We start from the raw sequence: 23,157 nt of genomic DNA, 5'->3' as shown, positions 1-23,157 counted from the left end.
ATGGGCATCCCCCCTTGATTTCCAATTCTTTGCCACCACAAAAGGAGCTGCTATAAATATTTTTGTACAAATGGGTCCTTTTCCCACTTCTGTGATCTCTTTGGGATACAGCCCTAGAAGTGGTATTGCTGGTTCTAAGGGTATACACTTATTTATAGCCTTTTGGGCATAGTTCCAGATTGCTCTCCAGATTTGTTTAATCAGTTCACAACTCCACCAACAATGCGTTAGTTTTCCAATTTTCCCACATCCTCTCCAGCATTTATCATTTCCCTTTTTGTCATCTTAGCCAATCTGACTGGTGAGATGTGGTACCTCAGAGTTGTTTTGATTTGCATTTTTCTAGTCAACAGTGATTTAGAGCATTTTTTCATATGCTTATAGATATCTTTAATTTCCTTTGAAAACTGCCTGTTCATATCCTTTGACCATTTATCAATTGGGGAATGACTTGTATTCTTATTGATTTGACTCAGTTCTCTGTATATTTTAGAAATGAGGCCTTTATCAGAGACAGTCGTAAAAAGTCTCCCAATTTTCCACTTTCCTCTTAATCTTGGTTACATTGTCTTTATCTGTATAGAAACTTTTCGATTTAATGTAATCAAAATTATCTATTTTGCATTTCAAAATGCTAACTCTTGTTTGGTCATAAAATCTTCCCTTCTCCATAAATCTGACAGGCAAATTATTCCTTGCTCTCTCAGAATGTTTACAGTATCAGCCTTTATACCTGGAGCATGCACCCATTCAGACTTTATTTTGGTATATGGTGTAGGATATGGGTCTATGCCCAGTTTTGGCCATGCCATACTGTTTTCCAGTTTTTCCAGCAGTTTTTGTCAAATAGTAAGTTCTTATCCCAAAAGCTGGGGTCTTTGGGTTTATCAAACAGTAGATTACTAAAGTCATTGACTGCTGTGTCTCCTGAACCTCATCTATTCCACTGATCCACTACTTTATTCCTCAGCCAGTACCAAGTAGTTTTGATGACTGTTGCTTTATAGTACAGATTAAAATCTGCTATGGCTAGGCCACCTTCCCTAGTATTTCTTTTCCTTAATTCCCTTGATATTCTGAAGAACAGGCAGTTTTCAAAAGAAGAAAATAAAGATATATATATATATATATATATATATGTACATATATACATATAAGCATATGAAAAAATGTTCTAAGTCACTATTGATCAGAGAAATGCAAATCAAAACCCACTTCTAGGGCTGTATCCCAAAGAGATCATACAAGTGAGAAAAGGACATATATGTACAAAAATATTTATAGCAGATATATATATATATCTTTTTGTGGTGTTAAAGAATTAGAAATCAAGGGGATGCCCATCAATTGGGGAATGGCTAAACAAGTTGTAGTATATGAACATAATGGAATACTATTGTGCTATAAGAAATGAGGAGCCTATGGACTTATATAAACTGATGCTAAGTGAGGAGAGCAGAACCAGGAGAACTTTGTACATAATTACAGACACATCATATGTGTGACCACTAACTAATAGACTGAGTTCCTCTCAGTAATACAAGGTTAGAAGACAACTCCAAAAGACTCATGATGTTAAGGGATATCCATATCCAGAGAAAGAACCACAGAGTATGAATGCAGATTGAAGCAAACTACTTGCTCTCTCTTTTGTTTTGTTTTCTTTCTTGGTTTTCATTCCATTGGTTATAATTCTTTACAACTTGAAGGTGAAGGTATTGTAGAACCTATATTGAATTACATACTGCCATGGAGGGACAAGGGGGAGGAGAAGTGAGAAAATCTGGAACTCAAAAACTTGTGGAATTGAATGTTGTAAACTAATAGTAAACAAATATTCTTAAAAAAGAAAAACATTAAAAAAAAGAAATTGGGCATTGACCAATACCTAAAGTTATTTACCAAGACAAGGTCAAAATGGATGTAAAGGGAGATATCATAGGAGAACAATCTGTGAATAAACAAAGGATCAAGAGCACTGTGAGGAATCAAACAGATAATTTTGATTACATTAGATTAAAGAGGTTTTGTACAAACAAGTCCTATGCAGCCAAGATTAGAAGGAAAACAGGAAAATTGGAAAAACAATTTTTTATAGCAAATTTTTCTGATAAAGGCCTCATTTCTCAAAATATAGAGAACTGAGTCAAACCTATAAGAATATGAATCATTCCCCAACTGATAAATCATTAAAGGATATGAATTGGCAGTTTTCAGATGAAGAAATCAAAACCATTTATACTCACTATTAAAAAAATGCTCTAAATAAATTCTGATTAGAAAAATGCAAATTGGGGTGGTCAGGTGACGCAGGGTGGGAGCGCTGGCCCCAGTGTTGGGAGACCTGGGATTGGTTCCAGCCTCAGATACTTAACACCCACACAAAATAACTGGCCCTGTAACCTTAAGCAAGTTACTTAACCCCAATTGCTTTAAAAAAAATGCAAATTAAAACAACTTGAGATACTACCTCACATCTAGTAGATTGGTTAACACTACAGAAAAGAAAAATAACAAATGTTGGAGGGGATGTTGAAAAATTAGTACAGAAAGGCACTATTTTCCTAGATGTGAATTGATCCAATCATTCTGGAGAACAATTTGGTACTATGCCCAAAGGGATAGAAAATTGTGCATATCCTTTGACCCAGCAATACCACTACCAAGTCGGTAGCCTTAGTAGAGATCGAAGAAAAAAGGAACTATATGTACAAAAATATTTACAGTAGCCCTTTTTATGGTGGCAAAGAACTGGGAATTAAGGGGACGTCCATCAATTGTGGAATGATTGAACAAATTGTGGAACTGTAATGGTAATTTGAAGATCTTCCTTGCCCCTTAATAAGCCTAAGGGAATTTGAAGACCTTCCCTGTTTTGAAGGTATACCCTGCCCCCTAATAGGCTGAATGTAATTACATAGAACCTGTGGTGGGAGGAGTTTGCTGAAGAGTTGAGCAGAACCTACAGGAAACTGGGAGTAAAAGCAGCTAGCCTGGAGGGAGGAGAGGACGCATCCCACAGAGACAGGTTTGTGTGTAAATGTTGGTTTGCGGGAAGGCTAACAGATGCTGTGGCTCTCTGTACTGTTATGGTTTATTAACTTCTTTGCTAACTTTAATGGAATTGGGTTACTGATTTTGGGATTCGGTTTTTAGTGTCTGAATAAATGTTTTCCTTCTATCTTCAATACAGAGAGCCTGTTATATTTTGTGATTAAGCATTATGTAGGCATATTTATATTGACCACTGGCACTGTGAATATTGCATTGGTGCTACAGGTATATGATTTTGATATACTATTGTGCTATTGAGAAATTATGAGCAGAATGATTTCAGAAAAACCTGGAAAGTCTTATATGAAACTTATATAAAGTTAAGTGAGCAGAACCAGAGTAACACTGTATACATTAATAGCAATTATATGATGATTAACTGCAAATGCTTATTTTTATATTTTATTTTTTCCCAATTGCATTTAAAGCCAATTCCCAACACTTGCTCTTAAAAATTCTGAGTTCAAAATTCTCTTCGTTCCTCTCTTTTTCCCTCTCTGAGATGGAAAGCAACTTGATATAAGCTATACATGTGCAATCATGCAAAACATACCTCCACATCAGTCATGCTGTGAAAGAAAACAGAGAAAGCTCTTCCCCAAAAATCCACACCATGGAAAAAATAAAAGTGATAAACAGTATACTTTGGTCTACATTCAGACTCCATTAGTTTTTCCTCGGTAGGTGGATAGCATTTTTCATCATGAGTCATTTGGAACTGTCTTAAATCACTCTATTGCCGAGAAGAGTGAAGTCATTCACAGCTGATTATCATACAATATTGCTGTTACTGTGTATAATGTTCTCCTGGTTCTGCTTGCTTCACTTTGCCTCAGCAATATAATGATCCAAGACAATCCCAAAGGACTTATGATGAAAAATAATGCCTTTCACCTGGAGAAAGAACTAATTGAGACTGAATGTGAATCAAAGCATACTTTTTTTTTACTGTATTTTTTTCTCTGTGTATTCCTTTGCAACATAGTTAATATGGAAATATGCTTTTCATGACTCTATATGTATAATCTGTATCAAACTGTATGACTTTTTTGGGGGGGAAGGAGAAGGTGGGAAGTTGAAACTCAAAATTTTTCAAAATGAATGCCAAAAATTTTTTATATGTAATTGTGAAAAAAAAGTGAAAAAATTATTTAAAAAAAAAAAAAAAGAAAATATATTATAACTTTGGGGATACAAACAGAATTGCCCTTAGGGGAAAATTTCCATCTCTAGACACTTTTAACAAAAGAAAGAGAAGCTAAATGAATTGGGCATGCAACTAAAAAAATTGGAAAACTAAAAATTAAAAACCCTGACCTAAACACTAAAGTAGAAATCCTGAAAATCAACAAAGTTGAAAGCAAAGAAACTACTGAATTAATAAATAAAACAGGGAACTTAAAAAAAGACAAACCATTAGCTATATTTAAAAAAAATCAATTACTAGTAAAAAAAATGGAAAAAAAAAAGTAAATTCACAGCCAAAGGGGGAAAAAAATAAAAGAAGTTTCTAGGAGCTATTTTGCCCAATGATATGTCAATTAGAGCTGACAATCTAAATTAATATAAACGAAATGGATGAATATTTTACAAATTATAAAATGCCCAGATTAAAAGAATAGGAAATAAGGAAATAAACCAGACTCAGAAAAATAAACTGTGAACAAGCCAAAAATGAATTCCCAAATCCCCCCCCCACTAGACAGATTTGTAAATTAATATTTAATTTCAGTATTACATAAACTTTTTGAAGAAATAGGGAAAGAAGGGATCCTATCAAATTCTTTCTGATACAAAAATTCCCAAAACAACAAGAACAAAAATATGTTCTTGATACCTAAAGCAAGGAGAGTGAAAACTGAAAGAAAAAACTATAGACCAACATTCCTAATGAATATTCATATAAAAGTTTTAAATAAATTATTAGCAAGGACAATGAAGCAATATATCACAAAAAAAATTCAGGATTTTGTTTTATTTATGTAAGAAATGCAGAAGTGGTTCAATATTAGGAAAATTATAAACAGAACTGACCACGTTAATAACAAAAACAACAAAAATCTTTTCATTTTTATCAGTAGATGCAGAAAAGGCTTTTTAACAAGATTCAATGCTCATTCAAGCTAAAAATAGCAGAAAAAAAGAGGATCTTTCCATAATCTGGCAAGTAACAGCTATCTAAAACTAAGAGCCAGAATTTTCTGTAATGAGGAAAAGCTAGCAGCCTTTCTAGTAAGATCATGGGTAAAGCAAGGATGTCTATTATCACCATTAGCATTCAATATGGTGTTAGAAATGCTAGCAATAGGAATAAGAAAAAAAAAATTTAGGCAACAAACATTATTATTAGTTTTTTTATTTGATAAGATAGTTTACTTAGGGAACCATAGTGTCAAATAAAAAACTGACTGATAAAATTAACAACTTTATCAAAGCTATAAGGTATAAGTCTTCACAAATCATTAGCATTCCTATATTACCAACCAAATCTAATATAAGAATGAGGAATTCCATTTAAAATAATTACAGAAAATATGAAATATGTGGGGGAGGGGTCTACCTACTAAGACACACATCAGAACTATGTGAACAGTTACAAAACACTCTTTATACAAATAAAGATGGATCTAAATAATTAGAGAAATATTAATTGTCCATGGGCAGGTCAAGCAATATAATAAAAATGATAATATGACTTAAATTAATTTACTTATTCAGTGCCATACCAAATTACCAATGGCCTACTTTATACAGTTAGAAAAAGATAACAAAATTCATCTGGAAGAACAAAAGTTAAAAATCTCAAGGGAATTAATAAAAAAAAGAGCTGGTTAAGAAAGAGGTCTAGCGCGAAGTAGAAGCAGGACCTCCCTGCTGCTCTGGCTTCCACATTCCCCAATCCATGTAAAAAGGGGACTCTAAACAAACTTTGGAGCTGCAGAACCCACAAAATGACACAGAGAAGCTAACCTCCCACTGAGAACAGGCTGGCAGGCTGGCAGGAATCCAGCACAGTGCTCTGGGAGCCAAGCCCAGCCCCACATATGATACTTAAAAGGTGAAATTAAGAGGTGAGAGAGGAATATAATGAGAGGAGATGGGGAGAGACAGAATGGGGTTAACTATCTCATACAGAAGAGGCAAAGGGAAATGGTTACAATGGAGGGGAAGAATAGGAAGGCAAAAGGGAATGGGTCAGCCTTATTCCCATTGAATTTGGCTTGAGAAGGGAATGAAATACACACGAAATGGGTATCTCACCCTCCAGGAGAGTAGGAGGGGGAAGGGGATGAGAAGGAGGACGATGGAAGAGAGGGCAGGCTGGGGGGAGGGAAGTTGGAAGCACCCACTTTTGAAAAGAGATGGGATCAAAGTAGAGAATAGAACAAGTGGGAGGTGGGATAGGAGGGAGGGAAATATAGTCAGTCTTACAATATATCTACTATGTTATTGTTTTGCATTAGCCACACATGTACATCCTATACTGAACTGCTTATCTTCCCAGTAAGGGTGGGAGACAAGGAAAGAAGGGAATGAATCTGGAATTCAAAGTTTTAAAATCTAATATTCAAATATGAATATACATATGTATATGTGTGTGTGTGTGTGTGTGTGTGTGTGTATACTATTATCAATACTATTTTATATGTAATTGGGAAATAAGATATACAGGCACTGGGGCATAGAGATCCACTGGAAAAGTCGAAAGGGGTATGGGAGAAAATATGGGAGAGAGCAGATTGGAGGAGGGGATATCCTGTGGGACTGCTACTTTGGGGGGTGGGTAGGGAAAAAGCGGGGAGAAAATTTGTAACTCAAAATCTGGTGGAAATGAATGATTAAATCAGAAGTTAATAAAGCACTTGAAAAAAAAAGGTCTAGCAGTAGCAATTCTCAAACTATACTACAGAGCAGCAATTATCAAAACAATTTGGTAGTAGGTAAGTGCTAAACTGTTCCATTGATCAACCTATTTCTTACCATATGTTTTATGTACTGACATTTACTGCAACAGAAATCCAAAATAGTTTATGACCTTACAGATTCCTTTCAAGGGTCTCACAGACTCCCAAGCAGACCACAATTTGAGAACCACTGATCTAAATAAAGAAAAACAGATTTCAATATAACTTTAAAAAAAAGACTAGGGCAAATGCCAGAGAAGATTCTAGAAACTGGTTTTAGAGAAGAAAATCTAGAAAAGGAAAAGAAGGGAATATTGAGAATTAAGCAAAGCAGTCCTTTTATTCCTCCCTAACTGATTCTCTTATACCCCAGGGAAGGTATTTCAAACCTTCTCTTCAGTGGTAGGAGCACATGGTAGTGGTGCGGGTGCTAAAGATGCACAACTAGTGTACTAGGAAAGGAGCTTCAACAAGTTAAATAAACTCAAGGGATTCTCAGTGCCTATTCTTGTTGAATATTCTTCTCTGGTTAAGTAAATCTTCAACACAACTGCTGAATGGCCTCCAAGTGATTAATTTTGTTCCTACACTTAAACTACCGGGGGACTAGCTTGAGTCAGACAGAGTCCAAAACATTTTTTCTTCCCCAAACTCTCATACCTTTTCCTCCTGCACCTTTAGCTCATGTCTTGCTTATTTTATGGGGGAAAAAAAAGCGAGGTCATTAGATATGAGCTCCCATTCTCTTCATTTCATTTCAAAACTACCAGAACTCCTCTCCTATTCCTATGTGGACTTCCTCCCCATCAACCAGTTTGGGTGCTAGCACACATGTGGCCCTCTAGGTCCTTAAGTGTGGCCCTTTGACTGAATCCTCACTCTCAATCCATATATCCAAGTTTCTATTCAGTCAAATGGCTACAGTTGAGGATCTAGAGGGCCACATGTGGCCTCGAAGCTACAAGGTTCCCCACCCCGGGGCCTGGAGTTAGAAAAGACCGGAGTTCAAATCCAACCTCAGAAATTTACTAGCTATGTGGCCCTGGGCAAGTCACTTGACCTCTATGTGTCTCAGTTTCCTCAACTGCAAAACGAAGACAATAACAGCACTGACATCATGGGACTGTCATGAGGATTTTGTAAAGCACTTATCACAGTACCTAACACATAGTTTGTTGTTGTTGTTTAGCCATTTCAGTTGTGTCTCTCTGTGACCCCCATTTTGTTTTTTTTTTACAAAGATACTAGAGTGGTTTGCCATCTCCTTTCCCAAGTCATTTTCCAGAGGAAGAAATGGAGGCAAAGAGGGTTAAGTAACTTGTTCAGGGTCACACAGCTGGTAAGTATTTGAGGTCAGATTTGAACTTAAGGAGATGAGTCTTCCTAAATGTAGGCCCTGAACTATAGCCATTGCACCACCTCCCTGCCCTTTGGCACACAATAGGAGCAAAATAAATGCTTATTCCCTTATTTCAATTCTTTTTACCCTTATAAACCCTTCATTAGACTTTACTATCCCCAAGCAATTATTACCCTATATCTTTCCTCTCTTTCTCAGAAAAATTCCTTGACAAAGTTGCACACATGTGCTGTCTTCACTTCCTTTTCTCTTAACAGTCACTCCTCTACTTTTATAGTCTGACTTCTGATTTCATCACTGAACTGAAACCGTTCTCTCCAGTTTCCTTTGGTCTCCTGTCTAAATCTGATGATCTTTTCTCAGTCCTAATCATCCTCAACCTGTTTCATTTGACACTGTTGACTGCCTTCTCTTCCTGAATATTCCCTTCTTTTATTTTTTTTCTGTCACCACTCTCCTATCTGCTCCTCCTCAGTCTCCTGTGCTGGTTCATTATCCATCTAATGGCACCTAATTATAGGCCTTCCAGCAGGGTTTGGTCCTGGACCTTTCCCCCTTCTTCCTCCATATTCCTTCAGTATCCTCAGTTAACATGAATATAACTATCATCTTTATGCAGATGACTAGCTTTCTCTCTCAAATTCATTCTTGCATCATCTAAGGGATTTCCCAGCAATACTTTAAACTCATTCCCTCTTCCTGTCAAAGGCACCAACATCTTTACAATCTCCTAGGTTCATAACCTGGGTATTATCCTTGATTGCTCACTCTCACTCCACATATCCAATCAAATCTTGCTGGTTCAACTTCATAACATTTCTTGAATCTGATCCTTTCTCTACTCACATGGCTACCAACTCAGTTCAGACCCTCATCTACTCTCACCTAGATTACTGTACTAGTCTCATCATTGGTTTGCCTGCTTCAATTCTCTCACCTCTCTGGTCTATATTCTATGATGTTGCCAAAGTAATCTTCCTTAAAAAAAAAGACCTGTCTTACTCAGCCTTTACTAGTAGTTTCCTATTTTCTCTAGAAACAAATATAAAAATTTCTGTTTAGCTTTTAAATCTTTACAGAACCTGGCCACAACTTGTCTTTTGAGACTCAATGGACATTATTCTCCTTTCTGCACTCTGAACTGGCCTTCTTTCTCTTTCTCTAAGACAGGGGTTCACAGGGGTGGAGACAAGATGGCAGAGTAAAAGCAGGAACTTGGGTGAGCTCCTGCACCAACCACCTCTAATACCTGTAAAATACGACTCTAAACAAATTTTAGGGCCACAGAACCCACACAGTGACAAGAGAGAAATAAATATCTCACTGAAGGCAAACTGGCAGGCCCACAGGAAGGGTCTATCACACCGGGCTGGGAGCTGAGCACAGTACTGTGTAAGCCTGGTGGGCCCAGGTGGTCATGACCAGTGGCCCAGACCAGCCAGAGCAGACTTCAGGAGAGTGAATCAACCAGCAGCTGTGGCAGTTTCCAGACTTCTCAACCCATAAACACCAAAGAGAAAGGAAAAGGTCAGTAGGAAACTGTAAAAACCGGGTGAGAGAAGAGCATGGTCTGGGCCCTGCCCCCAGAGTGAGAGGTTAAAGGCATGGTGGCTACAGCTGCTGCCTCCAAAGCTCCTGGATTGTAGATTGTAGGGGGACCAAGTGATCATTCAGAAGGTAATCACTCTTGCTTTGACTACTTGGATCTAGTTGCAGTCTTGGGTGGTGGTCCTGGGGTGAGGAACACCAGCATCCAGAGCTTGTGGTTGCTGTAGAGAGGGCCGCTCCTCATAGCTCCTCAGCAATCTGGAAGCAGAGTTCTACCATGGCAAAGAACTCAAAAGTCAGGTAATTGGTTGGCAAGAAGAGAAAGCAGAGTTAGTGCAATCAGACCAAAGAATCCTTTTTTGGGGCATAAAGGACCAAAACATGGAACCAGAAGAAGACAACAAAGTCAAAACTCCTGCATCAAAAGCTTCGAAGAAAAATATGAACTGGTTACAGGCCATGGAGGAGCTCAAGAAGGATTTTGAAAATCAAGTAAGAGAAGTCGTAGAAAAATTGGGAAGAGAAATAAGAATGGTGCAAGAAAGTCATGAAAAACGAATCAACAGCCTGCTAAAGGTGACACCAAAAATACTGAAGAGAATAATACCTTAAAAAATAGACTAACTCAAATGTCAAAAGAAGCCCAAAAAGCTAGTAAAGAAAAGAATGCCTTAAAAAGCAGAATTGGCCAGATGGAAAAGGAACTTCAAAAGCTCACTGAAGAAAATAATTCCTTCAAAATCAGAATGGAGCAAATGGAAGCGAAAGACTTTATGAGTAGTCAAGATATTACAAAACAGATCCAAAAGAATGAAAAAATAGAAAACCATGTGAAACATCTTATCAGAAAAACAATTGACCTGGAAAATAGATCCAGGAGAGATATAAAAATTATTGGAATACCTGAAAGCCATGATCAAAAAAAGAACCTGGACATCATCCTTCAAGAAATTCTCAAGGAAAATTGCCCTGATAGTTTAGAACCAGAGGGTAAAATAGAAATTGAAGGAATTCACCGATTACCTCTTGAAAAAGATCCCAAAAAGAAAACTAGGAATATCATAGCCAAATTCTAGAGTTCCCAGGTGCAGCAGCATGAACCCTAGCATACTCAGGATGGCTGCTAGCACAGGTTCTTTGATCTGCTTTTCTAAAGGAAAGCAACTCAAAAAGTGTTAACAATCTTACTTTAATCAATCAAACATATATCATTTACCTAGTTCAGGGGACAAAGTCAGCAGCTGAACTTCAGAGAGAGTACAAACAAAAGTTACAACAGAAAATAACACAATTAAGCAGACAGGGCTTCTACCTATCCTATCCAGCCATTACATCCATACCTAGTTAGTCACCAGAGAGAGAAGCACCAACATTTGTGTTTTCAAAGCCCAGGGCTCAATGGCTGCCCAGAGTCTCATCTAGCCAAATCACATCACTCTTACCCAAGTGAGCCCCAAAACAAAACCTTGCTTCAGAGGTATGCATAACCCTCTCCAGGATCAGAGAACATCACAACCCTCATTACCCACTTGACTACAAAGTAACAAAAGTTGTTCTTTCCTGAAAAACAAGCCTCCCACTACAGGCTCCAGGTGAGCACATTCAGCCTACTGGTAGCAGAATATGTTTTCAAATCAGGAAAGGCCCTCAACTTCAATTTAGGCTTATTAAGGGGCAGGGAAGATCTTCAAATTTCTATTACCATTACACCAGGTCAAGAAGAAAATATTATAAGCTGTCAGGAAGAAACAATTTGAGTATTGTGGGAACACAATCAGGATAATACAAGATCTAACAGCTTCTACATTAAGGGATCAACAAAGGGCTTGGAATATGATATTCTTGAGGTCAAAGGAACTAGGATTAAAACCAAGAATCACCTACCCAGCAAAACTGAGTATAATGCTTCAGGGGAAAATATGGTCATTCAATGAAATAGTGGACTTTCAAGTATTCTTGATGAAAAAACCAGAGCTGAACAGGAAATTTAACTTTCAAATACAAGAATTAAGAGAAGCATGAGAAGGTAAACAGGAAAAAGAAATCATAAGGAACTTATCAAAGTTGAACTATTTACATTCCTACATGGAAAAACGAGAATTGTAACTCATGAGACTTTTCTCAATATGAGGATAATTGAAGGGAATATATATATATATGTATTTATATATATATATGTATGCACACATATATTTGTATGAGGGTATATGTGTGTATAAATACATATATGTGAGTTTGTGTATATGTGTGTACATGTATACATAGACAGAGGGCACAGGACCAATTGAATATGAAGGGATGATATCTAAAAATATAATAAAATTAAGATGTGAGAGGAATATAATGGGAGGAGAAAGGGAGATACAGAATAGGGTAAATTATCACATGTAAAAGAGGCAAGAGAAAACTGTTACAATGGGGTGGAAGAGCAGGAAGGTGAAACTTTCCTTACTCTCACTGAATTTGGCTTAAGGAGGAAATAACATACACACTCAATTGGGTATCTTACCCTGCAGGAAAGTAGGGGGAAGGGGACAAGAGGGGGGATGATAGAAGGGAGGAGAAGATTAGGGGAGAGGGTAGTTAGAAGCAAACACTTTTAAAAAGGGACAGGGTCAAAGTAGAAAACAGAATAAGTGGGGGGTGGGATAGGAAGCAGGGAAATATAGTTAGTCTTTCACAGCAGAACTACTATGGAAACGTTTTATGTAACTACACATATACAGCCTATATTGAATTGCTTGTCTTCCCAATGGGGGTGGGTGAGGAGGGAAGAAGGGAAAGAAGTTCAAAGTTTTAAAAACAAATGTTAAAAAAAATTGTTTTTAGGGGCGGCTAGGTGGTTCAGTGAGTTAAGTGTCTGAGGCCGGAACGGAACTTGGGACCAGGTACCCACACACAAAAAAAAACTAGCCGTGTAATCTTGGGTAAGTTACTTAACCCCAATTGCCCTCCAAAAGGCAAAAAATAAAAATAAAAAATAAAAAAAATTGTTTTTTATGCGCAACTGGTAAATAAGATATAGGAGCACTGGGGTTATAGAAATCCATCTTACCCTAATAGAAAGTTGTGGGGGGGATGGGGAAGGGATATTCAGTAGGCTTGATATCTTCGGGCGGGGGGTAGGATAGACAGAAAAATTTGTAACTCAAAATCTTGTGGAAATTAATGTTGAAAACTAAAAATAAATAAATAAAAGATTATATATTTTTTTTAAGTTAAAAAAAAGGGGCGGCCAAGTAGCACAGTAAGAACACCGGCCCCAGAGTCATGTCGGGATGACTTGGGATCAAATCCGGGCTCAGACATTTAGCACCCACCCAGAAACACCTGGCCGTGTAACCCTGAGCAAGTTACTTAACCCCAATTGCTTAAAAAAAAAAAAAGTTAAATAAAAAAGAAGTAATAGGAAACCATTGGAATTTACTAAGCCAGGGAGTGACATGGCCACACCTGTGTATTAAGAATATCACTTTGGCAACTGCAGGTGCATGATCCCTTAGGATAGTGTTATCAAACTCAAGTAGAAACAGGGGCCACTAAACCATACAAAAGGATCCCTTAGGGGTGCACAGTGACTTAGTTTTAAAATGTAATGTCTATGTTTTATCGCATAACAATTTATATTTATTTCATTAAGTATTTCTTAATCACACACAAAAAAGACCGGGCTTCATCTCCTATACCTTAGTACTGGCCATCTTCAATGCCTAGAATGTATAATCCTCACCTCTAAGAGATAATTTAGAACGTATTCTTTCCTCCTTTACTTCTATCTTCTCTTCCTTGAAGATACAGTTTAAGCTCTATGTTCCACATAAAGTTTTCCCCCAATTGCTAGTGGTCTCTCTCCCAAACTACATTATACTTAACTACTTTGTACATATTTGTGTTTATTACCTTCATATTTTTGATGCATTTTTACATGTAATTGTCTATCCCATTGGGATGAAAGGTCTTTGTGAACAGGGTTTTGTTCTTTGTACTTGTATCCCTACTGCTTAGCACAATCTGTGCCTGGCACACAGCAGGCACTTAATACTTGTTGATTAGTTGATAATCATGTGAGAAAATGACAGAATGGTATTATCGTTGAGAAATGTCTAAATATTTATTTTGTAATGAAAACCTTGCTGTGACAATTACACTGCAGTGATCAGAGTTGTGTTTTTATGCTTTGACTAACACACAAAAAAAACTCCATTTCACTTGACCCTGCTATTCCTCCAAAATACTGTCCTGTTATCTTTTCCCTTTTACAGCCAAACTACTAGAACTGATTTCTGCACCTGTTGCCACTATTTTTTTTTTTTACCAGTTTTCTTCAGTTTTTAACCCCTTGCAACATGGCTAATTCCCACACCACCTCTGCTCTCTTGAAGATTGCTCACAATCTCTTAACTGCCAGTTCTTAACTGCCTTTTCTCATTTATCATTCTACTTGATCCCTGTCCCCTTGTCTCTATTCTCTATGTAACCTGTGTAAGCATTATTTTTCAGTTTCCTTACTAGATAGAACATCTGCTATGGGTGGGTGATCCAAAGGTTCTCCACTAGACCCACCTCGTTTCTCCCTTATTGATCTCACAAGCTCAAAAAGATTCAAGTACCATCTCTATAAAGACAATTCCAAAATCTATAAATTTAGCCATAACTTCTCTCCTGAACTCCAGTCCTCTATTTCTAACTACCCACTGGATATCTCCAACTTCCTTTCTCATAGGAATCTTGAATCTGTAATCTTCAAGATTAAACTCATCTGCTTCCCAAACCATTCTGGTCACCTAGTTTTAGCACCTTGGCATGTATCACATTCCCTCTCTTGTCTCCATGCCTTTGCACAAGTGGTTCCCCATATTTAGAATGTACCCTTTCCTCATCTCTGTCTCATATAATCACTAGCCTTTTTCAAAGCACAGTTTAGGTACTAAATTCCACATCAGGGCTTTTCTGACTTTTCTAGATATTAGCATCCTCTCTTTGACATCACCTTTTATTTATTTTGAATATACTCCTCTCAAGTGTAGGGACTGTTTCATTTTTTCTTTATCTCCATATTTTATCTCAGTATAAAGAATTAATCAAAATTTATTGGATCAAATTGAATTGGGGAATTGCCCACAAAGATTAAAGCACAGTTCCAGATTCCCTCAAAAGAGAAAATACTATTGATATCTATCTTACAAAGTTGTTAGGAGACTCAAATGAGATAATTTATGCCCAGTGCTTTTGAAACCTTAAAGAGATGAATGTTAACTATTATTACTATTATTCCCTAACCCTCTCCATATCTTTCTCAATAGTATTGTGTAGGAAGTAGTTGAACTGAGTTGTTTATACTAAGTTGTCTCATAACCTGAATCTCAAAACCCTCCCACATCACTTCATTCCAGAGTAATCTCTCCTTTATCAGTATTAACATTTTTTATTGGTACCAATCAGCAACTGTATATAACAATTAACCCTCTCACACTGTTTAACTTTCATGTGCTTCTTCCCAGTGAGTGTGGAAAAGAAACTCTTACAATTCCTGTACTCAACCAATATACCTAAGCAATGTTTTGAATATAGTAAATTCACTTCTTATTTATTACTACTTCAAAGGTCTGCTTAGGATACCCTGACCAAAAGACAAAATCAAAAGAGATATAATTCCCATTTCCTGAGCTAAAACATGCAAGAGAATTGAAAACCTACAGAACAGACAAGGCAGTGGGATACAATATAAATCCTTCAGTCTAGCATCTGAGAACCTCTACAATCCAGATCTTATGAACTTTTACAGTTTTAACACATGATGCTACACACCACGAAATCTAGTCTACCAAACAGAAATATTAGTTCCTTTATAGCCTATTACAAAATTAATCTTCCATCTCCCAAATCCCATTCCTTGCACGTACTTCCTCTTCATTTCTACCTCCGAGAATCCTTGAATTATCTCAAGATTCAACTTAGGTACCACCTCCTTTGAAAAGCCTTCAGTAACCCCAACAATTTGTGCTCTTTCTCTCTCTCTCTCTCAATTTAATTTCTATTATACATGGACACATATTGTATACACAGAGTAGAAAGCAGACACCATGAAGGAAAGACTGTCATTTTTGTCACTGTACAACCAGGGTCTACCATCGTGAACCATAGCAAACACTTAATTGTGGAATTAAAAGGATAATTTCTTTTGAAGAAGGAAATAAATTAGACAAAGTAAGAAAAAAAAGATATGAACAGATTTTTTTAGAAAACATTTTTTTTCAAAGGCTCCATCAACAGTCTTTAAATAGCCTCCTTCATTCAGCACCCCACATTCCCTGATGCTCCAACTCTTGCACCCTGGAGCATATTATTTTTAAAGCCAGTGAAAGCAACAGAAAAAAAGGGGGGGAAACATGTAAAAAAGAGGAGAAAAAAGCCATGAAAATATGGGAAAATCCAAGAATAAAATCTCTAGTTGTAGATTCTTAAATAGCTTAACTCTTTAAATATTCTCTGTCCAGTTCAAAGCTGTTCCAACAAAACACACTGAAATTATGACATATAATTATGTAATTGTGAAGTGCTGAAAATAAAGAGACAATGGCATGCTATCCTGAAGCTACGGAAGCCTTTGAGGAACCTAAGAAAAAGTTTCAGCCAAATTCTACTTCCCTTTTCCTCTTACTCACTCCAAGCACCTGAGCTAAAAAAAAAAAAAACAACAAAAATTAACCACCTTAATTAAACTCAAAGTTGGATAAATTGGATTAAGAGAAAGGAGAAAAAGGTTCAAAATAAATAATTTTCTTTCTTATTGCAAAGCTAGAAACTAGCATAGTTTAGGTTTGTTACTAGTACTAAAAACAATTAGGAGATGCAAGAAATGTGGAATCTAAATGCTACAGATGATTACAATGAACAACTATCAAAAAGTACTACTTAGTCTGGGGTAGAAATGTTTTATACCTTTTTTTTAAAAATCACAACTTACCTCTCAAACCATGCTTTTATACTCTGGGCAAAGGGTTCAGTGGGATACATTTGATTGTGTCTTAGATATAAAAGGATGTCTAAGAGTCTTCCTTCAAATTGATTATTATTCACACCTTTTGCAAAGTCAAAGAAAGCCTGAAAAGTTTCCCAATTGGGAATTATTCTATGATTAAGCATTTCAAGATACAGATTCCAAGCTAAGTTCACTTCTTGGTGAAGAAGAGCTCCTTTGATACAGTCACCATAATTCTTTTTTGAAGGAGACATGACTTTTTTGATATCTTCTAACAGGCTCAGGGTCTCTCTCCACCTATCTGAATGTATTAATCCCCGGATGAGAAGAGTATAACCTTCAGGTTCTAGAGTTCTGTACCTGGTCTTCATAATTTCATAGACATCAACAACCTCTGTTGTGTGGCTCTGAGAAACACACAAAGTCAAGTACCCAACAAGCAGCTTATATCCCACAATACCATTATTTTTCTTAGCTATCCAAGACAGCAGGGATTTTGCAATATCTATAGAGCAATTATATTTGATCATCTGTGTCATCATCCAATTTTCAAAAATGTCTTTTTGTTCAAAATTTTCCTTTACTTTCTCCCATTCTTCTGAATTCAAAGGATTTTTTGGGAGTAACACAGGGCTGCTAAAGGGTAAACAGTTTTGTTGATCTTTCTTATACCCAAACATCTCTGACTTCTTCTTTGCAGTTCCAGCAGAAAACAAGGGATGAAGAGAAACAGAAGATTCTTGCTTACTTCTGTTCTTACCACTGTTGCTACTAGATATGGCCTTGGAAATTAGCAATTTAGTTGCTTTGGTATTTTGCAGAAATGGTAAAGTAAGAGAAAAATATCTCTGCTCTTTCTTACTAAAGTGAAAATAGGAGTATAAAACAGAGAATGTTTGGTTCCTGGGACTTGGTCCCTGATACAATCTGTTCTTCCAAAGCATCTGCAAACTCCGACATAAAGACAAAAGGAGAGTCATCATCCAGGATGGAGAGAGAGATCCAGGGACTGATTAAGTACAACAATACAAGGATGGGAAGAGGATCGTGAGGGGATGAAAACAGGCCAATTCTGAGATGAGAAATGTTCAGTTTTTCAATGAAAAAAAGTTAAAGTCCTTTCTTTGTAAGGAGAACCCCAAATATCTAACTGCAGGTAAGGGTGATTGATCTATCTGGAGCAGAGCACTCTGCTTAAAGCTAAGGTTCTTCTAGGTAATAGAGTTTAGAGGTTCATAGGATTGTAGATTTAGAGCTGCAAGTGGCCTTAGAAGTCATCTAGTCCAACTCCTTCATTTTACAGATGAGGAAACTGAGGCCCAGAGAGGTTAAATCACTTTCTGAAGGTCACAGAGTGAGTGGTAGACCATGATTTGAACTTCGGTCTTCTGACTCCAAATGAGAGTTATTTCCTTATAAGCCAGTCAGAGAACCTAAAAATAAAAAACACATAGTAAAATCAGTACCCCATCTAGTCACAAAATCTTACAAAATTACAGCAATCTTACAAAAGGCTCAATTCAAGCACTGTGATTATATTCTTCATTTCTCACTTGTCTATACAATTTTGGGACTTCTCCACCAGTCCCAGGAAGTTCATTATTGTGATAACTTCATCATCTTATGAGATCTCATCAACCCTGGAACTCCACCTCACCACTAATTTCAACTTTTGATTGGAGGATGGGGCCATGAATGCCAAACCTCCGTTTAATGAGAGACTTCAGCCCAGGCATCTCTGCATTCCTTATCTTTGGGACTTCTCTGATTAACTTCTTCAGTATGTCCTCAAATGGGCTACTACCTTCCTTCCCCTCTACCCATTTTTAGCTTCCTTTTATGTGTTGTCTTTCCATGTTAGACTGTAAGCTCCTTGAGGGTAGTGACTATCTTTTTAACATTTGTATCCCCAGCCCAATGCCTGGAACATATGTACTTAATAAATATTTATTGTTTATTTAAAGTTGGGGAAGCAGTATAAAGTTTATATAACAGACCTTGTTTGAGAGTTTGGAGTTCAGTCTGGTGGGGGAAAAGAAATGTACAGAGATAATAACTAATGTTCATATAGTGCCGTAAGGTCTGCAAAGCACTTACATATATTACCTCATCTGATCATCACAATAACCATTACACTGAAGGCATGCCACCTAGGGGCCCACTTGGTTGAGTTCCAGATCTTAAAAAAGCTGTCACTTGCTGGAAGCATCCAATATGGGACCAGACAGGGATTCCCACAGTCAGCCAATCAACTAGTATTTATTAAGTACCTATTACATACCAGGAACTAAGCTAAGTGTTGAAAATATGAAAAGAATTAAATAATTCTTATTTGCAAGGAGTTTATATACTAGAGGGGTGAGTGGGAGAGGAAGACAACACAAAAAAGGGGAAAGGGAGATAACAAGTACATATATAAGTGTATAGAATAAATACAAAGCATAACTACAAGTTTGAGAGAGGGAAAGACTTCATAAAGAAAGTTGTTTGGGCTCCACCTTGAAGAGGAATTATGTGAGACAGAAGTAAAAAAAGAGTACATTCCAGGTATGGGGGTACAAAGACAGAGATGGGAGAGTGAATGCTGTGTATGAGGAACACAGTCTTTTTTGCCTGGATTGAAGAGTGCAGGAAAGGGAGTAGTGTCCAATGAGGTTGAAAGATAAACTGGGTCAGAATTGTAAAGGGCTCAGAAAGCTAAACAGTTCCTATTTAATCCTAGAAACAATAGGGAGCTAATGGATTTTACTTGGTAGGGGTATGATGGTCAGATCTGAAATTAAGGTAAATCTCTTTGGTAGCAGAGTTGGAGGATGGACTGGAGTGTTAAGAGGCTGGCAGTTAGGAAGAAAGGAAAGAAGCATTTAGTAAGTCCTTACTATGTGCCAGGCACTGTGCTAGGCACTCTACTACACTTGATCCTTATGATAACCCTGGGAGACATGAACTATTATTATCTCCATTTTACAGTTGAGAAAACTGAGACAAAGTTAAGTAACCTGCCCTGGTTCACACAGCTAGTGAGCGGCTGAGGCCAGGTTTGAAGTCAGGTCTACCTTACTCCAGGCCCAGTGCTCTATTCCTGCACTACCTGTCTCAAGGAGACCATTGGAACGAATAGCCAGGTACGAAGGGATGAGTGGCCAAACTAAGTTAGTGACTGTTTAAAAAGAGGTCAAATATGAGAAATGTTGTAGAGACAGAAATGGCAAGATTGGACAAGTGAAGTCAGAGTAAATTTGAAGTAAAAGTTTTGAATCTGAGAGACCAGTGAGAGAAACTATTATTTCTCTCTTGTGTTACAAAGTATTGAATCAGAATCAAGGTTTTTCCTTTTTTCTGCTTTCTCATTCAGAAATCAACCACTATGGAAGATCTTACTGAAAGATTTTCCCAGGCCTACATCTAATCAAAGACAGTAAAGAGAACTTCTAAGTTTAGGCTAATTCCTGCTCATTGCGTTCACTCCGATCTGGGAAAACATTGATTTTCTCTTTTGTCCAACAGCTGATAGTAAACTGCTAAGTCTCACTGACCAATATTTGGGTGATCCAAGTCACATAACCAAAGACCTCATTGTAACATAGCCCAGTCTCTCATTCTAATCAGAGTTGATTGCTACCCTCAGAAATATCTAGTCTTCCAAGGGCATATAAACTGTAAGCCTACTGCCAAGAAGAGTCTTTGGTCTAAGAGAGATGGCCAAATGACTTTTTTATTGATAAACAGGCTAGCATTATTAATAAAATAATTAAATTACCCAGAAATTATGCCTTTTGAACTTTTTAAATAGCACAATAGCTGTTAAGTTTGGAAGAAGAGTGTAAGGTTTAGAGGAGTAAGGAAGACAATAATGAGTTCTCTTTTGGACACCTTGAGTTTGAGATGTTTCCAGGATATCCAGTTTGAGATCTAATAAACCTTGGTGATGTGAAACAGAGGCAGAGAGAAGAGATTAGAACTGGAGACAGAAATCTGTAAGTCATTTCCTGAGACATGCAAATCTGTCAGAGTTGATGTGGCCAGCAAGGGAGAAAAGAACCCAGGACAGAACCTTGGGGAACACACACTGAAGGACCATGATAATGGTTATGAACTAGCAAAGAAGACCGAGGAAAAGTGGTTAGACAAGTGGAGGCAAACCAAGTGACATCATATAAACTCACAGAAGAAAGTATCTGGGAGTGTCAAATGAAGCAGAAAGAGGAACACTGAAGAAAACACTACAAGATTTTGCAATTAAGAGATCATAAGTAAGTCAAGAAAGTCAAAGTATCTAATGCATATGGGGCCTAGCTCTGCTCAGGTCCTCATATCCCCAAAACATCGAGGCCTGAAGTGCAACCAGACACTGATAAATTTAGTTATTGTTCTTCAGTTGTAACTTTTTGTGGCCCCATTTGGAGTTTTCTTGATTAGTATTTTGAAAGATACTGGCATGGTTTGCCATTTCCTTCTCCAGTTAACTTTACAGATAAGGAAACTGAGGCAAATAGGGATAAGTGACCTGCCCAGAGTCATACAACTAGTAAGTGTTTGAGTTCACATTTGAACTTAGGTCTTCCTGACTCCAGTCTGAGTGCTCTAGCCACTTCCACACCTAGCTAAAATCTTTTTTTTTAAATGCCTTATTAACTTATGATTTACATCACTCATTTCCACCAGATTTTGAGTTACAAATTTTCTCCCCGTTTTTCTCCTACCCACCGACCCAAAATAGCAGTCCCACAGGATATCCCCTCCTCCAGTCTGCTCTCTCCCATAACCCTTTCGACTTTTCCAGTGCATCTCTATGCCCCAGTGCCTGTATGTCTTATTTCCCAATTACATGTAAAATAGTATTAATAATAGTATATATATATATATTTTTGAATATTTTATTTTAAAACTTTGAATTCCAGATTCATTCCCTTCGTCCTGTGCCACCCACCCTTACTGGGAAGATAAGCAGTTCACTATAGGTTGTACATGTGTGGCTAATGCAAAACAATAACATAGTAGATATATTGTAAAAGACTGACTATATTTCCCTTCCTCCTATCCCACCTCCCACTTGTTCTATTCTCTACTTTGATCTTGTCCCTTTTCAAAAGTGGGTGCTTCCAACTTCCCTCCCCCCCAGCCTGCCTTCCCTTCCATCATCCCCTCTCTCATCCCCTTCCCCCCCTACTCTCCTGGAGGGTGAGATACCCTATTTAGTGTGTATTTCATTCCCCCCTCAAGTCAAATTCAATGGGAATAAGGCTGACCCATTCCCTTTTGCCTTCCTATTCTTCCCCCCCATTGTAACCATTTTCTCTTGCCTCTTCTATATGAGATAGTCTCTCATTCTGTCTCTCCCCATCTCCTCTCATTATATTCCTCTCTCACCTCTTAAGTATCATCCCTTCCTGTTAACTTGGTCCTGTGCCCTCTATCTATGTATATCTGTAAACATATATACACACATTCACATATGTATTCATATACCCATATACCCTCATACATAGACAGATATATATATATATTTCTATTCCCTTCAACTACTGAAAAAAGTTTCATAAGTTACAATTATTGTTTTTCCATGTAGGAATGTTAATAGTTCAACTTTGATAAGTTCCTTAGGATTTCTTTTCCCTGTTTACCTTCTCATGCTTCTCTTGCTTCTTGTATCTGAATGTCAAATTTTCTATTCAACTCTGGTTTTTTCAGCAAGAATGCTTGAAAGTCCTCTATTCCACTGAATGACCATATTTTCCCCTGAAACATGATACTCAGTTTTGCTGGGTAGGTGACTCTTGGTTTTAATCCCAGCTCCTTTGTCCTCCCGAATATCATATTCCAAGTCCTTCGATCCCTCAGTGTCAAAGCTGCGAGATCCTGGGTTATCCTGATTGTGTTTCCACAATATTCAAATTGTTTCTTCCTGGCTGCTTGTAATATTCTCTCCTTAATCTGGGAATTCCGGAACCTGGCTATAATATTCCTAGAGGTTTTCTTTTTGGGATCTTCTTCAGGAGGTGATCGGTGGATTTTTTCAATCTCTATTTTGCCCTCTGGTTCTAAAACATCAGGGCAGTTTTCTTTGAGAACTTCCTGGAGGATGATTTCTAGGTTCTTACTTTGATCATGGCTTTCAGGTAGTCCAATAATTTTAAAATTATCTCTCCTGGATCTATTTTTCAGGTCAGTGGTTTTTCCCATGAGATATTTCACATTGCCTTCTATTCTTTCATTTGTTTGGCTCTGTTTAACAGCATCTTGATTTCTCATAAAGTCATTAGCTTCCATTTGCTCCAATCTAATTCTGAAGCAATGATTCTCCTCAG

General features: G+C 37.3%; 1 protein-coding gene across 5 annotated transcripts in view; it reads right to left on the bottom strand.

Moving 5' to 3' along the window:
- Nucleotides 1–23,157, bottom strand: part of PRORP (protein only RNase P catalytic subunit) — an 86,792-nt gene that overhangs the window by 60,945 nt on the left and 2,690 nt on the right. For 4 of the 5 annotated variants that reach the window (XM_069082244.1, XM_069082243.1, XM_069082241.1 and 1 more), the window contains exon 2: nt 16,835–18,282. The exons of the other annotated variant lie outside the window; for it this stretch is intronic. In XM_069082244.1, coding sequence (XP_068938345.1) covers nt 16,835–17,832 — 998 coding nt within the window. In that variant the 5' untranslated portion in view covers nt 17,833–18,282. The remainder of the gene's footprint in view (nt 1–16,834; nt 18,283–23,157) is intronic. 5 annotated transcript variants of the gene reach the window in all.

The sequence above is a fragment of the Petaurus breviceps genome, unplaced genomic scaffold (genome assembly GCF_028583685.1).
Source record: "Petaurus breviceps papuanus isolate PSGF00001 unplaced genomic scaffold, PetGlider_PUasm1.0 164, whole genome shotgun sequence".
NCBI lineage: Eukaryota > Metazoa > Chordata > Mammalia > Diprotodontia > Petauridae > Petaurus > Petaurus breviceps.
This window is presented reverse-complemented; position numbering and strand designations above follow the sequence as displayed.